The sequence below is a fragment of the Oncorhynchus masou genome, chromosome 10, assembly GCF_036934945.1.
Source record: "Oncorhynchus masou masou isolate Uvic2021 chromosome 10, UVic_Omas_1.1, whole genome shotgun sequence".
NCBI lineage: Eukaryota > Metazoa > Chordata > Actinopteri > Salmoniformes > Salmonidae > Oncorhynchus > Oncorhynchus masou.
In genome coordinates this window covers 52,730,628-52,752,202 of record NC_088221.1, presented here as the reverse complement: position 1 = coordinate 52,752,202, position 21,575 = coordinate 52,730,628, and the positions used below count along the sequence as shown (strand labels likewise).

At 48.2% G+C, this 21,575-nt stretch overlaps 1 protein-coding gene across 7 annotated transcripts in view; it reads right to left on the bottom strand.

Annotated features, from left to right (window-relative positions):
- The window catches only part of dip2a (disco-interacting protein 2 homolog A), a 238,573-nt gene that overhangs the window by 19,431 nt on the left and 197,567 nt on the right, over positions 1-21,575 (bottom strand). For all 7 annotated transcript variants that reach the window (XM_064976987.1, XM_064976988.1, XM_064976991.1 and 4 more), the window contains 6 exons: positions 18,332-18,453; positions 6,989-7,100; positions 4,549-4,658; positions 4,067-4,197; positions 3,668-3,836; positions 3,345-3,515 (listed from right to left, as the gene is read on the bottom strand). In XM_064976987.1, the coding sequence (XP_064833059.1) occupies positions 3,345-3,515; positions 3,668-3,836; positions 4,067-4,197; positions 4,549-4,658; positions 6,989-7,100; positions 18,332-18,453 (815 nt within the window). The remainder of the gene's footprint in view (positions 1-3,344; positions 3,516-3,667; positions 3,837-4,066; positions 4,198-4,548; positions 4,659-6,988; positions 7,101-18,331; positions 18,454-21,575) is intronic.

The following is a 21,575-nucleotide window of genomic DNA, read 5'->3' as shown; positions in this document are numbered from 1 at the left end:
TCCTCCAGGCCGACTCGGTCCTCCCCTCCCGCTCCGTGGCTCGACGACTCATTGCGAGCTCACAGAACAGTGCTCCGGGCAGCCGAGCGGAAATGGAGGAAAACTCGCCTCCCTGCGGACCTGGCATCCTTTCACTCCCTCCTCTCTACATTTTCCTCCTCTGTCTCTGCTGCTAAAGCCACTTTCTTCCACTCTAAATTCCAAGCATCTGCCTCTAACCCTAGGAAGCTCTTTGCCACCTTCTCCTCCCTTCTGAATCCTCCTCACACCTCCCCCGTCCTCCCTCTCTGCAGATGACTTCGTCAACCATTTTGAAAAGAAGGTCGACGACATCCGATCCTCGTTTGCTAAGTCAAACGACACCGCTGGTTCTGCTCACACTGCCCTACCATTTACATTTACATTACATTTAAGTCATTTAGCAGACGCTCTTATCCAGAGCGACTTACAAATTGGTGAATTCACCTTCTGACATCCAGTGGAACAGCCACTTTACAATAGTGCATCTAAATCATTAAGGGGGGGGAGGGTGGTGAGAAGGATTACTTATCCTATCCTAGGTATTCCTTGAAGAGGTGGGGTTTCAGGTGTCTCCGGAAGGTGGTGATTGACTCCGCTGTCCTGGCGTCGTGAGGGAGTTTGTTCCACCATTGGGGGGCCAGAGCAGCGAACAGTTTTGACTGGGCTGAGCGGGAACTGTACTTCCTCAATGGTAGGGAGGCGAGCAGGCCAGAGGTGGATGAACGCTGTGCTCTGACCTCTTTCTCCCCTCTCTCTCCAGATGAAATCTCGCTTCTTGTGACGGCTGGCCGCCCAACAACCTGCCCGCTTGACCCTATCCCCTCCTCTCTTCTCCAGACCATTTCCGGAGACCTTCTCCCTTACCTCACCTCGCTCATCAACTCATCCCTGACCGCTGGCTACGTCCCTTCCGTCTTCAAGAGAGCGAGAGTTGCACCCCTTCTGAAAAAACCTACACTCGATCCCTCCGATGTCAACAACTACAGACCAGTATCCCTTCTTTCTTTTCTCTCCAAAACTCTTGAACGTGCCGTCCTTGGCCAGCTCTCCCGCTATCTCTCTCAGAATGACCTTCTTGATCCAAATCAGTCAGGTTTCAAGACTAGTCATTCAACTGAGACTGCTCTTCTCTGTATCACGGAGGCGCTCCGCACTGCTAAAGCTAACTCTCTCTCCTCTGCTCTCATCCTTCTAGACCTATCGGCTGCCTTCGACACTGTGAACCATCAGATCCTCCTCTCCACCCTCTCCGAGTTGGGCATCTCCGGTGCGGCCCACGCTTGGATTGCGTCCCTACCTGACAGGTCGCTCCTACCAGGTGGCGTGGCGAGAATCTGTCTCCTCGCCACGCGCTCTCACCACTGGTGTCCCCCAGGGCTCTGTTCTAGGCCCTCTCCTATTCTCGCTATACACCAAGTCACTTGGCTCTGTCATAACCTCACATGGTCTCTCCTATCATTGCTATGCAGACGACACACAATTAATCTTCTCCTTTCCCCCTTCTGATGACCAGGTGGCGAATCGCATCTCTGCATGTCTGGCAGACATATCAGTGTGGATGACGGATCACCACCTCAAGCTGAACCTCGGCAAGACGGAGCTGCTCTTCCTCCCGGGGAAGGACTGCCCGTTCCATGATCTCGCCATCACGGTTGACAACTCCATTGTTTCCTCCTCCCAGAGCGCTAAGAACCTTGGCGTGATCCTGGACAACACCCTGTCGTTCTCAACTAACATCAAGGCGGTGGCCCGTTCCTGTAGGTTCATGCTCTACAACATCCGCAGAGTACGCCCCTGCCTCACACAGGAAGCGGCGCAGGTCCTAATCCAGGCACTTGTCATCTCCCGTCTGGATTACTGCAACTCGCTGTTGGCTGGGCTCCCTGCCTGTGCCATTAAACCCCTACAACTCATCCAGAACGCCGCAGCCCGTCTGGTGTTCAACCTTCCCAAGTTCTCTCACGTCACCCCGCTCCTCCGCTCTCTCCACTGGCTTCCAGTTGAAGCTCGCATCCGCTACAAGACCATGGTGCTTGCCTACGGAGCTGTGAGGGGAACGTCTGGCTTCAAAGGGAGAAAAAAAACAGCAGGCCCTACCTTTCAGCCAGCAAATTAACAAAGGACAGAACCAGCTGGATAACGTCTCCACAGGGACAGAGCTAGCTAGATAACGTCTCCACAGGGACATAGCTGGATAGATAACGTCTCCACAGGGACAGAGCTGGATAGATAACGTCTCCACAGGGACAGAGCTGGATAGATAACGTCTCCACAGGGACAGAGCTAGCTAGATAACGTCTCCACAGGGACATAGCTGGATAGATAACGGCTCCACAGGGACAGAGCTGGATAGATAACGGCTCCACAGGGACAGGGCTAGATAGATAACGTCTCCACAGGGACATAGCTGGATAGATAGCGTCTCCACAGGGACAGAGCTGGATAGATAACGTCTCCACAGGGACAGAGCTGGATAGATAGCGTCTCCACAGGGACATATCTAGCTAGATAACGTCTCCACAGGGACAGAGCTGGATAGATAACGTCTCCACAGGGACAGAGCTGGATAGGTAACGTCTCCACAGGGACAGAGCTGGATAGATAACGTCTCCACAGGGACATAGCTGGATAGATAGCGTCTCCACAGGGACAGAGCTGGATAGGTAACGTCTCCACAGGGACATAGCTGGATAGATAGCGTCTCCACAGGGACAGAGCTGGATTGATAGCGTCCACAGGGACATAGCTGGATAGATAACGGCTCCACAGGGACATAGCTAGCTAGATAACGTCTCCACAGGGACAGAGCTGGATAGATAACGTCTCCACAGGGACAGAGCTGGATAGATAACGTCTCCACAGGGACATCCACAGGGACAGAGCTCCACAGCTATAGATAACGTCTCTCCACAGGGACAGAGCTAGCTAGATAACGTCTCCACAGGGACATAGCTGGATAGATAACGTCTCCACAGGGACATAGCTGGATAGATAACGTCTCCACAGGGACATAGCTGGATAGATAACGTCTCCACAGGGACAGAGCTGGATAGATAACGTCTCCACAGGGACAGAGCTGGATAGATAACGTTTCTACAAGTAATAAAGTTATATTTAATCCATGTTAGAATAAGGCTGCAATATAAAAAAAGTTGGAAAAAATGAAGGGGTCTGAATACATTCCTTACACACTGTACATCTCAACCACAGACACAATATCCTCCTCTATTTATATTGTCTCCATTAAAGACTAAATGGGAGTTGAAACAGAACAAATCAATTCTAAAAGCCAGATATCAATCTAATCTTTATTTTGCACTCACCTGCAGACAGACGGCCATGTTGACCCTGCAGCCGAAGGTGGTGCTGACTGCTCGAGGAGACAAGCCCAGGTCTTTAAAGATCTTAGAGAAGGACTGGGTCAGAGTGATACGAGGACGCTCCTCTGCTACAACCATACAGGTCCTAACACACGACAGGTTTATGTTACGCAACTACACACACACACACACACACACACACACACACACACACACACACACACACACACACACACACACACAGGGAAGAGAAAAGAAAAGGAAGCAATTCAGACAGTGTGTGAGTGTGTGTGGTGTGATTCCTGCCTGTGTGAGTGCATACTAACCCGTAGTGCCTCAGTCTGTGTCCCCAGGCCCTTGGTACACATCTCCATGACAGAGTAAGAGCAGAATGTGATTCTGACTTTATACTGGCTGACAGCTGACAACCACAGAGAAACATTACTGTCCAACTCTAGAGGAGGAACCAGGATCGACTGGTGGCCAGAGTATACACTAGAGAAAGACAGAGAGAGAGAGGCCAGGTTATTGTCCAACTCTAGAGGAGGAACCAGGATCGACTGGTGGCCAGAGTATACACTAGAGAAAGACAGAGAGAGAGAGGCCAGGTTATTGTTCAACTCTAGAGAGAGAACCAGGATCTCCCTGCTTCACCACATGAGCACTAACTGTGCTAGTTTACAGTCCCAAAATATTGTGATGCACTCACTGTACATGTCCTTTACCTGCTGAGGCACCAGAGAGCGAAGCCCAGGCCGCAGTAGGGGTCCAGACAGATGGCTATCTGGCGGGACGGGTACAGCTCACACTGCAGCTTGATGGAGCGACACAAGGCACTGGTGGCAGCATGGGACATCTGGAGGAAGAGATAACAGAAGGACTGTCTGGTGGCACACTACAGTCTCTCTGGTAGTACCTCTCAAACTAACAGTGTACAGTATGGATAGTACACAGTCTGTTCCCAGGTCCCTCTAACAGAACAACTACTGTAGGTTGTAGGTCAGACCTTGACTCCAGCCAGGATGCCCATGGTGGACACACTGAAGTCCAGGTACAGTCAGGGGTTAGTTTACCTTGACTCCAGCCAGGATGCCCATGGTGGACACACTGAAGTCCAGGTACAGTCAGGGGTTAGTTTACCTTGACTCCAGCCAGGATGCCCATGGTGGACACACTGAAGTCCAGGTACAGTCAGGGGTTAGTTTACCTTGACTCCAGCCAGGATGCCCATGGTGGACACACTGAAGTCCAGGTATGCCAGCATCTCTGGGGTGGGAGGTTTGTAGATCTGAAGCCTCTTCGTCCTGGGGAGGTCGTCTGGGGTTGGGAGAATAACAATAGGTTTGGAGGGATGGATTTCACACACAGTCCAGAGCAGCATGTAACAATGGCGCCGGAGAAGAAGGCTGATGTTTTACGTGCCCCCAACCGAATGTTTTTTAGTTTTTTATTTGTGTTATTTTGTAACATATTTTGTAATTTATAATGTTGCCGCTACCGTCTCTCAGGACTGCGATTACTCACCACAGACTGGCAGAATTATTTTTTTCCTTTAACAAGTCCGACGAGCCCAACGCGAATGATTAAATGATTAAAGATCCCATGGCACTTATCGTAAGAGTAGGGGTGTTAACCCCCGGTGTCCTAGCTAAATCCCCAATCTGGCCATCAAACCTTCACGGTCACCTAATAATCCCCAGTTTACAATTGGCTCATTCATCCCCATCCTCTCCCCTGTAACTATTCCCCAGGTCGTTGCTGCAAATTCTCAGTCAACTTATAATAATGGATAAATAACGGATAAATAAAATAAATAAATATAAGAAATCTTGCTACGCCCTCCGACGAACCATCAATACAGGACAAAGATCGAATCGTACTACACCGGCTCTGACAGATGTGGCAGTGCTTGCAAACCATTACAGAATACAAAGGGAAGCACAGCCGAGAGCTGCCCAGTGACACAAGCCTACCAGGCAAATAACACTGAAACATGCGTGAGAACACTAGCTGTTCCGGAAGACTGTGATGAAGCTCTCTGCAGCCAATGTGAGTAAGAGCTTTACACAGGACAACATTCACAAGGCCGCAGGGCCAGATGGATTACCAGGACGTGCACTGTGAGCATGCGCTGACCAACTGGCAAGTGTCTTCACTGACATTTTCAACCTCTTTCTGTCCGAGTCTGTACTACCAACATGTTTCAAGCTGACTACCGACCTGTAGCACTCACATCTATATCCATGAAGTGCTTTGAAAGGCTGGCCATGGCTCACATCAACACCATTATCCCAGAAACCCTAGACCAACTCCAATTTGCATACCGCCCCAACATTTGATGCAATCTCTTTTGCCCTTTCCCACCTGGACATGTGAGAATGCTATTCATTGACTACAGCTCAGCGTTCAACACCATATAGTACCCTCAAAGCTCATCAACAATCTCTGTGTGTTACCTTTATTTTACTAGGCAAGTCAGTTAAGAACAAATTCTTATTTTCAATGACGGCCTAGGAACAGTGGGTTAACTGCCTGTTCAGGGGCAGAACGACAGATTTGTACCTTGTCAGCTTGGGGATTCGAACTTGCAACCTTTCGGTTACTAGTCCAACGCTCTAACCACTAGGCTACCCTGCCGCCCCCTGTAACCTAGGACTAAACACCTCCCCCCGACAACGACGAGACAGCCTATAGGGAGGAAGTCAGAGACCTGGCCGTGTGGTGCCAGGACAACAACCTCTCCCTCAACGTGATCAAGATAAAGGAGATGACTGTGGACTACAGGAAAAAGAGGATCAAGCACGCCCCCATTCTCATTCTCAGAGCTGCAGTAGAGCAGGTTGAGAGCTTCAAGTTCCTTGGTGTCCACATCTCCAACAAACTAACATGATTCAAGCACACCAAGACAGTTGTGAAGAGAGCACGACAAAACCTATTCCCCCTCAGGAGACTGAAAAGATTTGCCATGGGTCCTCAGATCCTCAAAAGGTTCTACAGCTGCACCATCGAGAGCATCCTGACTGGTTGCATCACTGCCTGGTATGTCAACTGCTCGGCCTCTGACTGCAAGGCATTACAAAGGGTAGTGAGAATGGCCCAGTACATCACTGGGGCCAAGCTTCCTGCCATCCAGGACATCTATACCAGGCGGTGTTAGAGGAAGACCCTAAAAATTGTCAAAGACTGTTCAATCTACTACCACACATCAAGCAGAACGGGAGAGCCAAGTCTTGGTCCAAGAGGATTCTAAACAGCTTCTACCCCCAAGCCATAAGACTCCTGAACATCTAATCAAATGGCTACCCAGACTACTTGCATTGCCACGCCCCCCTCCATCTTCAACGCTGCTGCTACTCTCTGTTATCATCTATAAATAGTCACTTTAATAACTCTACCTACATGTACATATTACCTCAACTAGCTGGTGACCCGGCACATTGACTCTGTACCGGTACCCCCCTGTATATAGTCTCGCTATTATTATTTTGCTCTTTAATTACTTGTTTATTTCTTATGTTTTTTTATTTTTATAAACTGCATTCTTGGTTAGGGGCTCGTAAGTAAGCATTTCACTGTAAGGTCTACACCGGTTGTATTCGGCGCATGTGACTTATACAATTAGATTGAGTAAAATGAGGGTTTGTTACCTGTGTCCAGTACCATCGGCCATGACTTGACGTCCACAGCAGCCGCAGCCTCTTTGGACTTCAACAGCTTCATTATTGCTTGGGTGGTCAGGATACACACCGATTTACTGACCTGTCACACACACAGTGTTATTTTGGTTATTTCACCTTTATTTAACCAGGTAAGGTTGAGAACAACTTCTCATTTACAATTGCGACCTGACCAAGATAAAGCAAAGCAGTGACACAAACAACACAGTTACACATGGAACAAACAAACACAGTCAATAACACAAAAAAAGTCTATATACCATAGTGGCGAAATAATTACAATATAGCAATTAAACACTGAAGTCATAGATGTGCAGAAGATGAGTGTGCAAGTAGAGATACTGGGGTGCAAAGGAGCAAGAATAAATAAATAACAGTATGGGAATGAGGTAGGTAGATGGGCTATTTACAGATGGGCTATGTACAGGTGCAGTGATCTGTGAGCTGCTCTGACAGCTGATGCTTAAAGTTAGTGAGGGAGATATGAGTCTCCAGCTTCAGCGATTTTTGCAGTACGTTCCAGTCATTGGCAGCAGAGAACTGGAAGGAAAGACGGCCAATGGAGGAATTGGCTTTGGGGGTGACCAGTGAAATATACCTGCTGGAGCGCGTGCTACGGGTGGGTGCTGCTATGGTGACCAGTGAGCTGAGATAAGGCGAGGCTTTACCTAGCAAAGACTTATAGATGACCTGGAGCCAGTGGGTTTGGCGACGAATATGAAGCGAGGTCCAGCCAACGAGAGCATACAGGTCGCAGTGGTGGGTAGTTTATCTTTTTATGGCTGTAGGGGCAGTTTTGAGTAGCTTGGATGGAAAGGTGCCCATTGTAAACAGCCAGCTCCTCAGTCTCAGTTGCTAATATATGCATATTATTATTAGTATTGGATAGAAAACACTCTGAAGTTTCTAAAACTGTTTGAATTATGTCTAAGTATAACAGAACTCATATAGCAGGCAAAAACCTGAGAAATTCCACTTCCTGTTTTTTTTCTTTTCTGGGGTGGCAGATTTTCAACCAAGCTTCTCATTGAAATTACAGCAAGATATGGATGAGTTTTCACTTCCTACGCCTTCCACTAGATGTCAACAGTCAATAGAATGTTTTCTGATGACTCTAATGTGAAGGGGGGTCGAATGACACAGGAAATAGTCACCAGTGCCACGAGTTGACCATTCTTACACCATGCGCATTCACAGGGGAAGGACCTGTGTTCCACCGGTCATCAGAAGTCATTCTAATTCACCGGTTGGAACATTCTTCAAGATATATGTAAACAACATTCTAAAGATTGATTCAGTACATCGTTTGACATGTTTCTACTGACTGTTACGGAACTTTTGGACTTTTCGTCACGTTATAGTGGACGCGCTTTGTGACTTTGGAATTGTTTACCAAATGCGATAACCAAAGTAGCTAATTGGACATAAATAACAGACATTTTCGAACAAATCAAGCATTTATTGTGGACCTGGGATTCCTAGGACTGCATTCTGATGAAGTTCATCAAAGGTAAGGAAACATTTATCATGTATTTTCTGGTTTCTGTTGACTCCAACATGGCGGCTAATTTGGCTTCTGTTCTGAGAGCAGGCTCAGATCATTGCATGTGTTGCTTTTTCCGTAAACCTTTTTTGAAATCTGACACAGCGGTTGCATTAAGGAGAGGTATATCTATGATTTCATATGTATAATTTATATTACCATCTACATTTATGATGAGTATTTCTGTTGAAACGATGTGGCTATGCAAAATCACTTGATGTTTTTGGAACTAGTGAATCTAATAAACCAATGTAAACTCAGATTTATTTATATAAATATGAACTTTATCAAACAAAACATGTATGTATTGTGTAACATGAAGTCCTATGAGTGTCATCTGATGAAGATAATTCAAGGTTAGTGATTCATTTTATCTTTATTTCTGCTTTTTGGAAAATGGCTGTGCTTATTGTGGTTTTGGTGGAGACCTAACATAATCGTTTGTAGTGCTTTCGCTGAAAAGCCTATTTGAAATCGGACACTTTGGTGGGATTAATAACAGGATAACCTTTAAAATGATATAAAACACATGTATGTTTTAGGAATTGTAATTATGAGATTTCTGTGGTTTGAATTTGGCGCCCTCTATTTTCACTGGCAGTTGTCATATCGATCCCGGTATTGGGATTGCAGCCATAACAAGATATGGGGCTTTGGTGACAAAACGGATGGCACTGTGATAGACTGCATCCAATTTGCTGAGTAGAGTGTTGGAGGCTATTTTGTAAATGACATCGCCAAAGTCACCCATAGTTATGTTAGTGACAGCTGTGTACCTCTACCATCTTCTTGACAGTGGGTAAGATTATTGATAATTACTCTAATATTAGCGAGATTAGGCTAGGCCATGTTGGCGAGGTTAGGCTAGGCCATGTTGGCGAGATAAGGCTAGGAGATTAGGCTAGGCCATGTTAGCGAGATTAGGCAAGGCCATGTTGGCGAGATTAGGCTAGGCCATGTTGGCGAGAATAGGCTAGGCCATTCTGGTGAGATTAGGCTAGGCCATGTTGGCGAGATTAGGCTAGGCCATTCTGGCGAGATTAGGCTAGGCCATTCTGACGAGATTAGGCTAGGATATTAGGCTAGGTCATGTTGTCGAGATTAGGCTAGGAGATTAGGCTAGGTCATGCTGGCGAGATTAGGCTAGGAGATTAGGCTAGGCCATTCTGGCGAGATTAGGCTAGGAGATTAGGCTAGGCCATTCTGGCAAGATTAGGCCATTCTGGCGAGATTAGGCTAGGCCATTCTGGCGAGATTAGGCTAGGATATTAGGCTAGGTCATGTTGTCGAGATTAGGCTAGGTCATGTTGTCGAGATTAGGCTAGGTCATGTTGGCAAGATTAGGCTAGGAGATTAGGCTTGGTCATGTTGGCGAGATTAGGCTTGGTCATGTTGGCGAGATTAGGCTAGGCCATGTTGGCGAGATTAGGCTAGGCCAAGTTGGCGAGATTAGGCTAGGCCATGTTGGCGAGATTAGGCTAGGAGATTAGGCTAGGTCATGTTGGCAAGATTAGGCTAGGAGATTAGGCTTGGTCATGTTGGCGAGATTAGGCTTGGTCATGTTGGCGAGATTAGGCTAGGCCATGTTGGCGAGATTAGGCTAGGCCATTCTGGCGAGATTAGGCTAGGATATTAGGCTAGGTCATGTTGTCGAGATTAGGCTAGGTCATGTTGTCGAGATTTGGCTAGGAGATTAGGCTAGGCCATGTTGGCGAGATTAGGCTAGGAGATTAGGCTAGGCCATTCTGGCGAGATTAGGCCATTCTGGCGAGATTAGGCTAGGCCATTCTGGCGTGATTAGGCTAGGCCATTCTGGCGTGATTAGGCTAGGATATTAGGCTAGGTCACGTTGTCGAGATTAGGCTAGGTCACGTTGTCGAGATTAGGCTAGGAGATTAGGCTAGGTCATGTTGGCGAGATTAGGCTAGGAGATTAGGCTAGGCCATTCTGGCGAGATTAGGCTAGGATATTAGGCTAGCCCATTTTAGCGAGATTAGGCTAGGCCATATTAGGCTAGCCATGTTTAGGCTAGATTAGGCTAGGCCATATTGGCGAGATTAGGCTAGGTCATGTTGGCGAGATTAGGCTAGGCCATTCTGGCGATATTAGGCTAGGCCATTCTGGCAAGATTAGGCTAGGCCATTCTGGCAAGATTAGGCTAGGCCATTCTGACGAGATTAGGCTAGGATATTAGGCTAGGTCATGTTGTTGAGATTAGGCTAGGAGATTAGGCTAGGCTATTCTAGGTGAGATTAGGCCATTCTAGGCGAGATTAGGCCATTCTGGCAAGATTAGGCTAGGCCATTCTGGCGAGATTAGGCTAGGCCATATTAGCGAGATTAGGCTAGGCCATTCTGGCGAGATTAGGCTAGGATATTAGGCTAGGTCATGTTGTCGAGATTAGGTTAGGTCATGTTGTCGAGATTAGGCTAGGTCATGTTGGCAAGATTAGGCTAGGAGATTAGGCTTGGTCATGTTGGCGAGAATAGGCTTGGTCATGTTGGCGAGATTAGGCTAGGTCATGTTGGCGAGATTAGGCTAGGCCATTCTGGCGAGATTACTCTAATATTAGCGAGATTAGGCTAGGCCATGTTGGCGAGATTAGGCTAGGCCATGTTGGCGAGATAAGGCTAGGAGATTAAGATAGGTCATGTTGGAGAGATTAGGCTAGGCCATGTTGGCGACCATAGGCGAGGCCATGCTGTCGAGATTAGGCTAGGCCATTCTGGCGAGATTAGGCTAGGTCATGTTGGCGAGATTAGGCTAGGATATTAGGCTAGGTCATGTTGTCGAGATTAGGCTAGGTCATGTTGTCGAGATTAGGCTAGGAGATTAGGCTAGGTCATGTTGTCGAGATTAGGCTAGGTCATGTTGTCGAGATTAGGCTAGGAGATTAGGCTAGGCCATTCTGGCGAGATTAGGCCATTCTGGCGAGATTAGGCCATTCTGGCGAGATTAGGCTTGGCCATTCTGGCGAGATTAGGCTAGGCCATTCTGGCGTGATTAGGCTAGGCCATTCTGGCGTGATTAGGCTAGGCCATTCTGGCGTGATTAGGCTAGGATATTAGGCTAGGTCATGTTGTCGAGATTAGGCTAGGTCATGTTGGCGAGATTAGGGCCATGTTGAGATTAGGCTAGGTCATGTTGGCGAGATTAGGCTAGGCCATGTTGGCGAGATTAGGCTAGGCCATGTTGGCGAGATTAGGCTAGCGAGATTAAGATAGGTCATGTTGGAGAGATTAGGCTAGGTCCATGTTGGCGAGATTAGGCTAGGCCATTCTGTCGAGATTAGGCTAGGCCATTCTGGCAAGATTAGGCTAGGATAAGATTAGGCTAGCCATTTGAGCAAGATTAGGCTAGGCCATAGGATATTAGGCTAGGTCATGTTGGCGAGATTAGGCTAGGATATTAGGCTAGGTCATGTTGGCGAGATTAGGCTAGGTCATGTTGTCGAGATTAGGCTAGGAGATTAGGCTAGGTCATGTTGGCAAGATTAGGCTTGGTCATGTTGGCGAGATTAGGCTTGGTCATGTTGGCGAGATTAGGCTAGGTCATGTTGGCGAGATTAGGCTAGGCCATTCTGGCTTACTCTAATATTAGCGAGATTAGGCTAGGCATGTTGGCGAGATTAGGCTAGGCCATGTTGGCTGGCAAGATGTTGGGCTTAGGCCATGTTGGCGACCATAGGCAAGATTAGGCTAGGCCATTCTGGCGAGATTAGGCTAGGTCATGTTATCGAGATTAGAGCATATTAGGCCATCATGTTGTCGAGATTAGGACATTCTGGCAAGATTCTGGCTGAGATTAGGCCATTCTGAGGCTATTCTGGCAAGATTAGAGATTCTGGTGAGGCTATTCTGGTGAGATTAGGCCATTCTGGCGAGATTAGGCCATTCTGGCGAGATTAGGCCAGGCCATTCTGGCGAGATTAGGCCAGGCCATTCTGGCGAGATTAGGCCAGGCCATTCTGGCGAGATTAGGCTAGGCCATTCTGGCGAGATTAGGCCAGGCCATTCTGGCGAGATTAGGCCAGGCCATTCTGGTCGAGATTAGGCCAGGCGTTCTGGCGAGATTAGGCCAGGCATTCTGGCAAGATTAGGCCAGGTATTCTGGCGAGATTAGGCTAGGCCATTCTGGCGAGATTAGGCTAGGCCATTCTGGCGAGATTAGGCTAGGCCATTCTGGCGAGATTAGGCCATTCTGGCGAGATTAGGCCATTCTGACGAGATTAGGACATTCTAACGAGATTAGGCATTCTGGCGAGATTAGGCCAGGCCATTCTGGCGAGATTAGGCCAGGCCATTCTGGCGACATTAGGCTAGGCCATTCTGGCAAGATTAGGCTAGGATATTAGGCTAGGTCATGTTGTCGAGATTAGGCTAGGTCATGTTGTCGAGATTAGGCTAGGAGATTAGGCTAGGTCATGTTGGCGAGATTAGGCTTGGCCATGTTGGCGAGATTAGGCTAGGCCATGTTGGCGAGATTAGGCTAGGCCATATTAGTGAGATTAGGCTAGGCCATTCTGACGAGATTAGGCTAGGATATTAGGCTAGGTCATGTTGTCGAGATTAGGCTAGGAGATTAGGCTAGGTCATGTTGGCAAGATTAGGCTAGGAGATTAGGCTTGGTCATGTTGGCGAGATTAGGCTTGGTCATGTTGGCGAGATTAGGCTAGGTCATGTTGGCGAGATTAGGCTAGGCCATTCTGGCGAGATTACTCTAATATTAGCGAGATTAGGCTAGGCCATGTTGGCGAGATTAGGCTAGGCCATGTTGGAGAGATTAGGCTAGGCCATGTTGGCGACCATAGGCGAGGCCATGCTGTCGAGATTAGGCTAGGCCATTCTGGCGAGATTAGGCTAGGATATTAGGCTAGCCCATTTTAGCAAGATTAGGCTAGGCCATATTGGCGAGATTAGGCTAGGTCATGTTGGCGAGATTAGGCTAGGATATTAGGCTAGGTCATGTTGTCGAGATTAGGCTAGGTCATGTTGTCGAGACTAGGCTAGGAGATTAGGCTAGGTCATGTTGGCGAGATTAGGCTAGGAGATTAGGCTAGGCCATTCTGGCGAGATTAGGCTATTCTGGCGAGATTAGGCCATTCTGGCGAGATTAGGCTAGGATATTCTGGCATGTTGAGATTAGGCTAGGCCATTCTGGTCATGTTGATTTAGGCTAGGCCATTCTGGTCATGTTGATTAGGCTCGGATATTAGGCTAGGTCATGTTGTCGGGATTAGGCTAGGTCATGTTGTCGAGATTAGGCTAGGAGATTAGGCTAGGTCATGTTGGCGAGATTAGGCTAGGCCAGATTAGGCTAGGCCATGTTGGCGACCATGGCGATGCTGTCGAGATTAGGCTAGGATATTAGGCTAGCCCATTTTAGCGAGATTAGGCTAGGCCATATTGGCGAGATTAGGCTAGGTCATGTTGGCGAGATTAGGCTAGGATATTCTGGCGAGATTAGGCTAGGTCATTTGTCGAGATTAGGCTAGGTCATGTTGTCGAGATTAGGCTAGGAGATTAGGCTAGGTCATGTTGTCGAGATTAGGCTAGGAGATTAGGCTAGGTCATGTTGGCGAGATTAGGCTATTCTTAGGCTAGGCCATTCTGGCGAGATTAGGCTAGGCAACTCATTCTCCTCCCAGGCGTGATTGGCGTGATCCTGGCCATTCTCAAGGCGGATTAGGCTCGGATATTAGGCTAACTCACTTGTCTGGATTAGACTAGGTCATGTGAACCATCAGATCCTCCTCTCCAGAGATTAGGCTACGCTTGGATTGGTCATGTTGGTGGCGTGATTAGGTGTCCCCCAGGGCTCTGTTCTAGGCCATTCTGGCGATTCTAGGCTAGGATATTAGGCTCTGTCATGTTGTCTCTCCTATCATTGGCTATGAGATTAGGCCAGGTCATGTTCTGGCGAGATTAGGCTAGGAGATTAGGCTAGGCTATTCCTCCCGGGAGATTAGCCATGATCTCGCCATCACGGTTGACAACTCCATTGTGTCCTCCTCCCAGAGCGCTAAGAACCTTGGCGTGATCCTGGACAACACCCTGTCGTTCTCAACTAACATCAAGGCGGTGGCCCGTTCCTGTAGGTTCATGCTCTACAACATCCGCAGAGTACGACCCTGCCTCACACAGGAAGCGGCGCAAGTCCTAATCCAGGCACTTGTCATCTCCCGTCTGGATTACTGCAACTCGCTGTTGGCTGGGCTCCCTGCCTGTGCCATTAAACCCCTACAACTCATCCAGAACGCCGCAGCCCGTCTGGTGTTCAACCTTCCCAAGTTCTCTCACGTCACCCCGCTCCTCCGCTCTCTCCACTGGCTTCCAGTTGAAGCTCGCATCCGCTACAAGACCATGGTGCTTGCCTACGGAGCTGTGAGGGGAACGGCACCGCAGTACCTCCAGGCTCTGATCAGGCCCTACACCCAAACAAGGGCACTGCGTTCATCCACCTCTGGCCTGCTCGCCTCCCTACCACTGAGGAAGTACAGTTCCCGCTCAGCCCAGTCAAAACTGTTCGCTGCTCTGGCCCCCCAATGGTGGAACAAACTCCCTCACGACGCCAGGACAGCGGAGTCAATCACCACCTTCCGGAGACACCCGAAACCCCACCTCTTCAAGGAATACCTAGGATAGGATAAAGTAATCCTTCTCAACCCCCCCCCCCTTAAATGATTTAGATGCACTATTGTAAAGTGGCTGTTCCACTGGATGTCAGAAGGTGAATTCACCAATTTGTAAGTCGCTCTGGATAAGAGCGTCTGCTAAATGACTTAAATGTAATGTAAATGATTAGGCCATTCTGGCGAGATTAGGCTAGGCCATTCTGGCGAGATTAGGCTAGGCCATTCTGGCGAGATTAGGCTAGGCCATTCTGGCGAGATTAGGCGAGGCTATTCTGGTGAGATTAGGCCATTCTGGCGAGATTAGGCCAGGCCATTCTGGTGAGATTAGGCTAGGCCATTCTGGCGAGATTAGGCCATTCTGGCGAGATTAGGCTTGGCCATTCTGGCGAGATTAGGCTAGGCCATTCTGGCGTGATTAGGCTATATTAGGCTAGGTCATGTTGTCGAGATTAGGCTAGGTCATGTTGTCGAGATTAGGCTAGGAGATTAGGCTAGGCCATTCTGGCGAGATTAGGCCATTCTGGCGAGATTAGGCCATTCTGGCGAGATTAGGCTTGGCCATTCTGGCGAGATTAGGCTAGGCCATTCTGGCGAGATTAGGCTAGGCCATTCTGGCGTGATTAGGCTAGGCCATTCTGGCGTGATTAGGCTAGGCCATTCTGGCGTGATTAGGCTAGGATATTAGGCTAGGTCATGTTGTCGAGATTAGGCTAGGTCATGTTGTCGAGATTAGGCTAGGAGATTAGGCTAGGTCATGTTGGCGAGATTAGGCTAGGCCATGTTGGCGAGATTAGGCTAGGCCATTCTGGCGAGATTAGGCTAGGATATTAAGATAGCCCATTTTAGCGAGATTAGGCTAGGCCATATTGGCGAGATTAGGCTAGGTCATGTTGGCGAGATTAGGCTAGGCCATTCTGGCGAGATTAGGCTAGGCCATTCTGGCAAGATTAGGCTAGGCCATTCTGACAATATAAGGCTAGGCCATTCTGACGAGATTAGGCTAGGATATTAGGCTAGGTTATGTTGTCGAGATTAGGCTAGGAGATTAGGCTAGGTCATGTTGGCGAGATTAGGCTAGGAGATTAGGCTAGGCTATTCTAGGCGAGATTAGGCCATTCTGGCGAGATTAGGCCAGGCCATTCTGGCGAGATTAGGCTAGGCAATTCTGGCGAGATTAGGCTAGGCCATTCTGGCGAGATTAGGCTAGGTCATGTTGGCGAGATTAGGCTAGGCCATTCTGGCGAGATTAGGCTAGGCCATTCTGGCAAGATTAGGCTAGGCCATTCTGACGAGATTAGGCTAGGATATTAGGCTAGGTCATGTTGTCGAGATAAGGCTAGGAGATTAGGCTAGGTCATGTTGGCGAGATTAGGCTAGGCTATTCTAGGCGAGATTAGGCCATTCTGGCGAGATTAGGCCAGGCCATTCTGGCGAGATTAGGCTAGTCCATTCTGGCGAGATTAGGCTAGGGCATTCTGGCGAGATTAGGCTAGGCCATTCTGGCGAGATTAGGCCAGGCATTCTGACGAGATTAGGCCAGGCCCTTCTGGCGAGATTAGGCCAGGCCATTCTGGCGAGATTAGGCCAGGCCATTCTGGCGAGATTAGGCTAGGCCATTCTGGCGAGATTAGGCTAGGCCATTCTGGCAAGATTAGGCTAGGCCATTCTGGCAAGATTAGGCTAGGCCATTCTGACGAGATTAGGCTAGGATATTAGGCTAGGTCATGTTGTCGAGATTAGGCTAGGAGATTAGGCTAAACTATTCTAGGCGAGATTAGGCCATTCTGGCAAGATTAGGCCAGGACATTCTGGCGAGATTAGGCCAGGCCATTCTGGCGAGATTAGGCTAGGCCATTCTGGCGAGATTAGGCCATTCTGGCGAGATTAGGCCATTCAGACGAGATTAGGCCAGGCCATTCTGGCGAGATTAGGCTAGGCCATTCTGGCGAGATTAGGCTAGGCTATTCTGGTGAGATTAGGCCATTCTGGCGAGATTAGGCCATTCTGGCTAGATTAGGCTAGGCCATTCTGGCGAGATTAGGCTAGGCCATTCTAGCGAGATTAGGCAAGGCATTCTGGCGAGATTAGGCTAGGCCATTCTGGCGAGATTAGGCTAGGCCATTCTGGCAAGATTAGGCCATTCTGGCGAGATTAGGCCATTCTGGCGAGATTAGGCCATTCTGACGAGATTAGGACATTCTGGCGAGATTAGGCGAGGCTATTCTGGTGAGATTAGGCCATTCTGGCGAGATTAGGCCATTCTGGCGAGATTAGGCCATTCTGGCGAGATTAGGCTAGGCCATTCTGGCGAGATTAGGCTAGGCCATTCTGGCGAGATTAGGCTAGGCCATTCTGGTGAGATTAGGCCATTCTGGCGAGATTAGGCCAGGCCATTCTGGCGAGATTAGGCTAGGCCATTCTGGCGAGATTAGGCCATTCTGGCGAGATTAGGCCAGGCCATTCTGGCGAGATTAGGCCAGGCCATTCTGGCGAGATTAGGCCAGGCCATTCTGGCGAGATTAGGCCAGGCATTCTGGCGAGATTAGGCTAGGCCATTCTGGCGAGATTAGGCTAGGCCATTCTGGCGAGATTAGGCTAGGCCATTCTGGCGAGATTAGGCTAGGCCATTCTGGCGAGATTAGGCCATTCTGACGAGATTAGGACATTCTGAACGAGATTAGGCCATTCTGGCGAGATTAGGCCAGGCCCTTCTGGCGAGATTAGGCCAGGCCATTCTGGCGAGATTAGGCTAGGCCATTCTGGCGAGATTAGGCTAGGCCATTCTGGCGAGATTAGGCTATTCTGGCGAGATTAGGCGAGGCTATTCTGGCGAGACTATTCTGGCGAGACTAGGCCATTCTGGCGAGATTAGGCTATTCTGGCGAGATTAGGCTAGGCCATTCTGGCGAGATTAGGCGAGGCCATTCTGGCGAGATTAGGCGAGGCCATTCTGGCGAGATTAAGCGAGGCCATTCTGGCGAGATTAGGCGAGGCTATTCTGCCGAGATTAGGCGAGGCTATTCTGGCGAGATTAGGCTAGGCCATGTTGGCGAGATTACGCTAGGCCATGTTAGTGAGATTAAGCTAGGCCATGTTAGTGAGATTAGGCTAGGCCATGTTAGTGAGAGCTGTGTACCTCTACAATCATCTTGACGGTGGGCAGGGTGGTGGCCAGGTTCTGAGGATGAGGGGGCCTGACGGTGACAGGAACACAGCCAGCGTACAGACACCCATAGAACGTAGCGATCAGGTCAATACCTGGAGAGAGACAAGGGCAAAGAGACCATTAGAGACCATTAAACCCAGTTCAAATCAAGACGTGCAGTTGAGACCGTTTCCACAGTAAGGGTGCCTCTTTACATTAACATGAGGAAACTTTGTCAAAAGTTGCCACTTGTTGTAACAAACAGGTTTCATGAAATACATGCACCAGAAACAGGGTACAGTTTTTGTCTTGTTAGAAAGGTCAGCATGCCAGGCTAGCAACACTACATGACCAAAAGTATGTGGACATACTTGTCCAACATCTCATTCCACAATCATGGGCATTAATATGGAGTCGGTCCCCCCTTTACTGCTATAACAGCCTCAAATGTTCTGGGAAAGCTTTCCACTAGATGTTGGAACATTGCTTCAGGTTGAGTGATTAGGCCAGGCTCACAGTTGGCGTTCCAATTGTGACGACCCTCCCACTCTATCTGCCGTATTCTCTCTTTGTTCTTGTTTCCTTATTAGGATGCTGGTGGGCGGAGTTGGGAGGGCCGTCAGCTACATGGGAAACACCTAGGCCCGGTGTGTCCCACCACACCACTTCCCCATTCATGGAGGAGACTCTCTCCATGCAGACAGCTTTACAGATTTTGTTGTGCATCTTGGTGGCTTTTGGTTGTTTGCTTTGGCACCTTTCAACACCCTGCATTATCACATTCATGCATGCAAAACACTCACTCACACTATTGATTACACACACCATTGTATATTGTACTTAGTTTACTTTATTTAATAAATATATGTTTTGTTACTCCTTATCTCCACGTGGTATCCCTTTTGTTATGGGTTTTGAGCCGGTTTGTGACAAGTGGGTGTTCATCCGGGATATTTGAACGTATTGGTTTGGGAGAACGTGGAGGTGTTTGGTTTGCATATTTTGTTTGTTTGAGTTTGATGGGCCCAGTATTGGTTGCCTTTGTTGTTTTGTTTGTGTGCTGCATTGGAGAGAGTATAATGGTTAGTTTTCAGGCCCTGCCCAGCCTGGAAACTCTTGTTCTACTTGCTGTTGGGACATTGGTCTGAGGATGTGAGTAAATCGGCTGTGTACCTAAGTGGGAGATTTGGGTAGGGTAGTGGAACTTGCTACCCGGACCTATAGCCCTTTCCCCTGATAGGCTTAGCGACTTGTTTCATTTTTGAAATATGTTGGGCATGGATAAATGTTTGTTATTTTTGTGTGGTGTCTGTGGACTGAGCAGTTGTCTCGGGGGCACATCTGTGGCTTGGTGGAATTTGTCAGCATGCTGGGGAGTTTTATTTTCTTGCCAGCGGGATACAGTGCGTAAATACCCACCGCAAATCAAAGACTAGGGTTGAGTTATTGTAGGTTTTGGGGAAGCTCCGTATCTCATCTCTCTTCTGTGGTGCTCAGGGTGATTGTCATTTCTCTGGTTGTGGTCTGATGTGCTCAGCAGACAGGTTGAGCAAGATTATTTACTTATGACTATGTTTTCTTATGTAGACGAGTTCATTCGCTTTTCATCAGAGGAACTGTTAGAATTATGTACTAAAGAACAGCTGTTGAAGATCACTGAACACTACAAGGTTGAATGATTGAAATTAGTGAAATTCTGCTACGTTGGGAAGTGACTATGAATCGTTGGGAGTCGTTGTAAAAATTAAGAAGGACCCTGATGTTCTTTTCGTTGGAGTTTGTAGCTGTTGTGGTCTTTTGTGCCCTGACCCTGAATGTTTACTTGACTGACCATTGTTTGGGGTTGTCATGTTCTATCTTTCCTGTCTTTTCCCTCCTGGTCTTGTGTTCTTCTTTCCTCTTAAACGTTGCTTCCTGTGCGCAGAGGTTGCTGAGGTCTGGGGAGGAGGAGGTTGGCTGGGGCAAGTGGAAGTGTGAACACATAACCCCCTCGTCAATTTGGGACGCAGAGGCTGTGTCAATTTGGGGATGCAGAGGTCGATATGTTGTTCCGGGGTCCTTGTTGGTCCCCGGTTCTATGGGGGGGGGGGTGACGACCAGCCCACTCTGTCTGCCGTATTCTCTCTTTGTTCTTGTTTCCTTATTAAACACCTGGGCCCGGTGTGTCCTAGCATAAATACACCACTTCCCCATTCATGGAGGAGACTCTCTCCATGCAGACACCTTTCTAGATTTTGTTGTGTTTTTTTATTTTTTATTTTACCTTTATTTAACCAGGCAAGTCAGTTAAGAACAAATTCTTATTTTCAATGATGGCCTGGGAACAGTGGGTTAACTGCCTGTTCAGGGGCAGAACGACAGATTTGTACCTTGTCAGCTCGGGGGTTTGAACTCGCAACCTTCCGGTTACTAGTCCAACACTCTAACCACAAGGCTACCCTGCCGCCCCATAGTGGTCGCTTTTGGTTGTTTGCTTTGGCACCTTTCAATACCCTGCATTATCACATTCATGCATGCAAAACACTCACCATTGTATATTGTACTTAGTTTACTTTATTTAATACATATATGTTTTGTTACTCCTTATCTCCATGTGGTCTCCCTTTTGTTATGGGCTTTGAGCCGGTTCGTGACACAATTCATCCCAAAGGTGTTTGATGGGGTTGAGGTTAGTCTTGTGCTGACATTGCTACCAGAAGCAGTTTGGAACTCGGTAGTGAGTGTTTATCCAGGCTGCTCGCTCGCTGCTCGTGTGTGTCTCTGCTTGTCTCCCTTTGGTAGCCGCTTGTCTAACTAGCTCCCTGCTTCTCTAGCTAGCTAGCTGCTTGTCTAGGTAGCTCTCTGCTTGTCTAAGTAACTCTCTGCTTCTCTAGCTAGCTAGCTGCTTGTCTTGGTAGCTCTCTGCTCATCTAAACACGGAACGTTAGCGCACTGGTCTCTGATTGGCTAAATAGATTATCGCAAGACTTGAGCTAAACGTAATATGTTGAATCTTGGAAACTCCAACAGACAACATGAGATGTTCTAAAACGTCATGAGATTGACTGTTCAAATACTCCTTAAGACCGTTGAGTCACATCTTATGTATTTGCACTGGGCTTTAAAGCCCAGTAGAGAACACCAGAGACCAGTAGAGCCCAGTAGAGAACACCAGAGATCAGTAGAGCCCAGTAGAGAACACCAGAGACCAGTTGAGAACACCAGAGACCAGTTGAGAACACCGGAGACCAGTTGA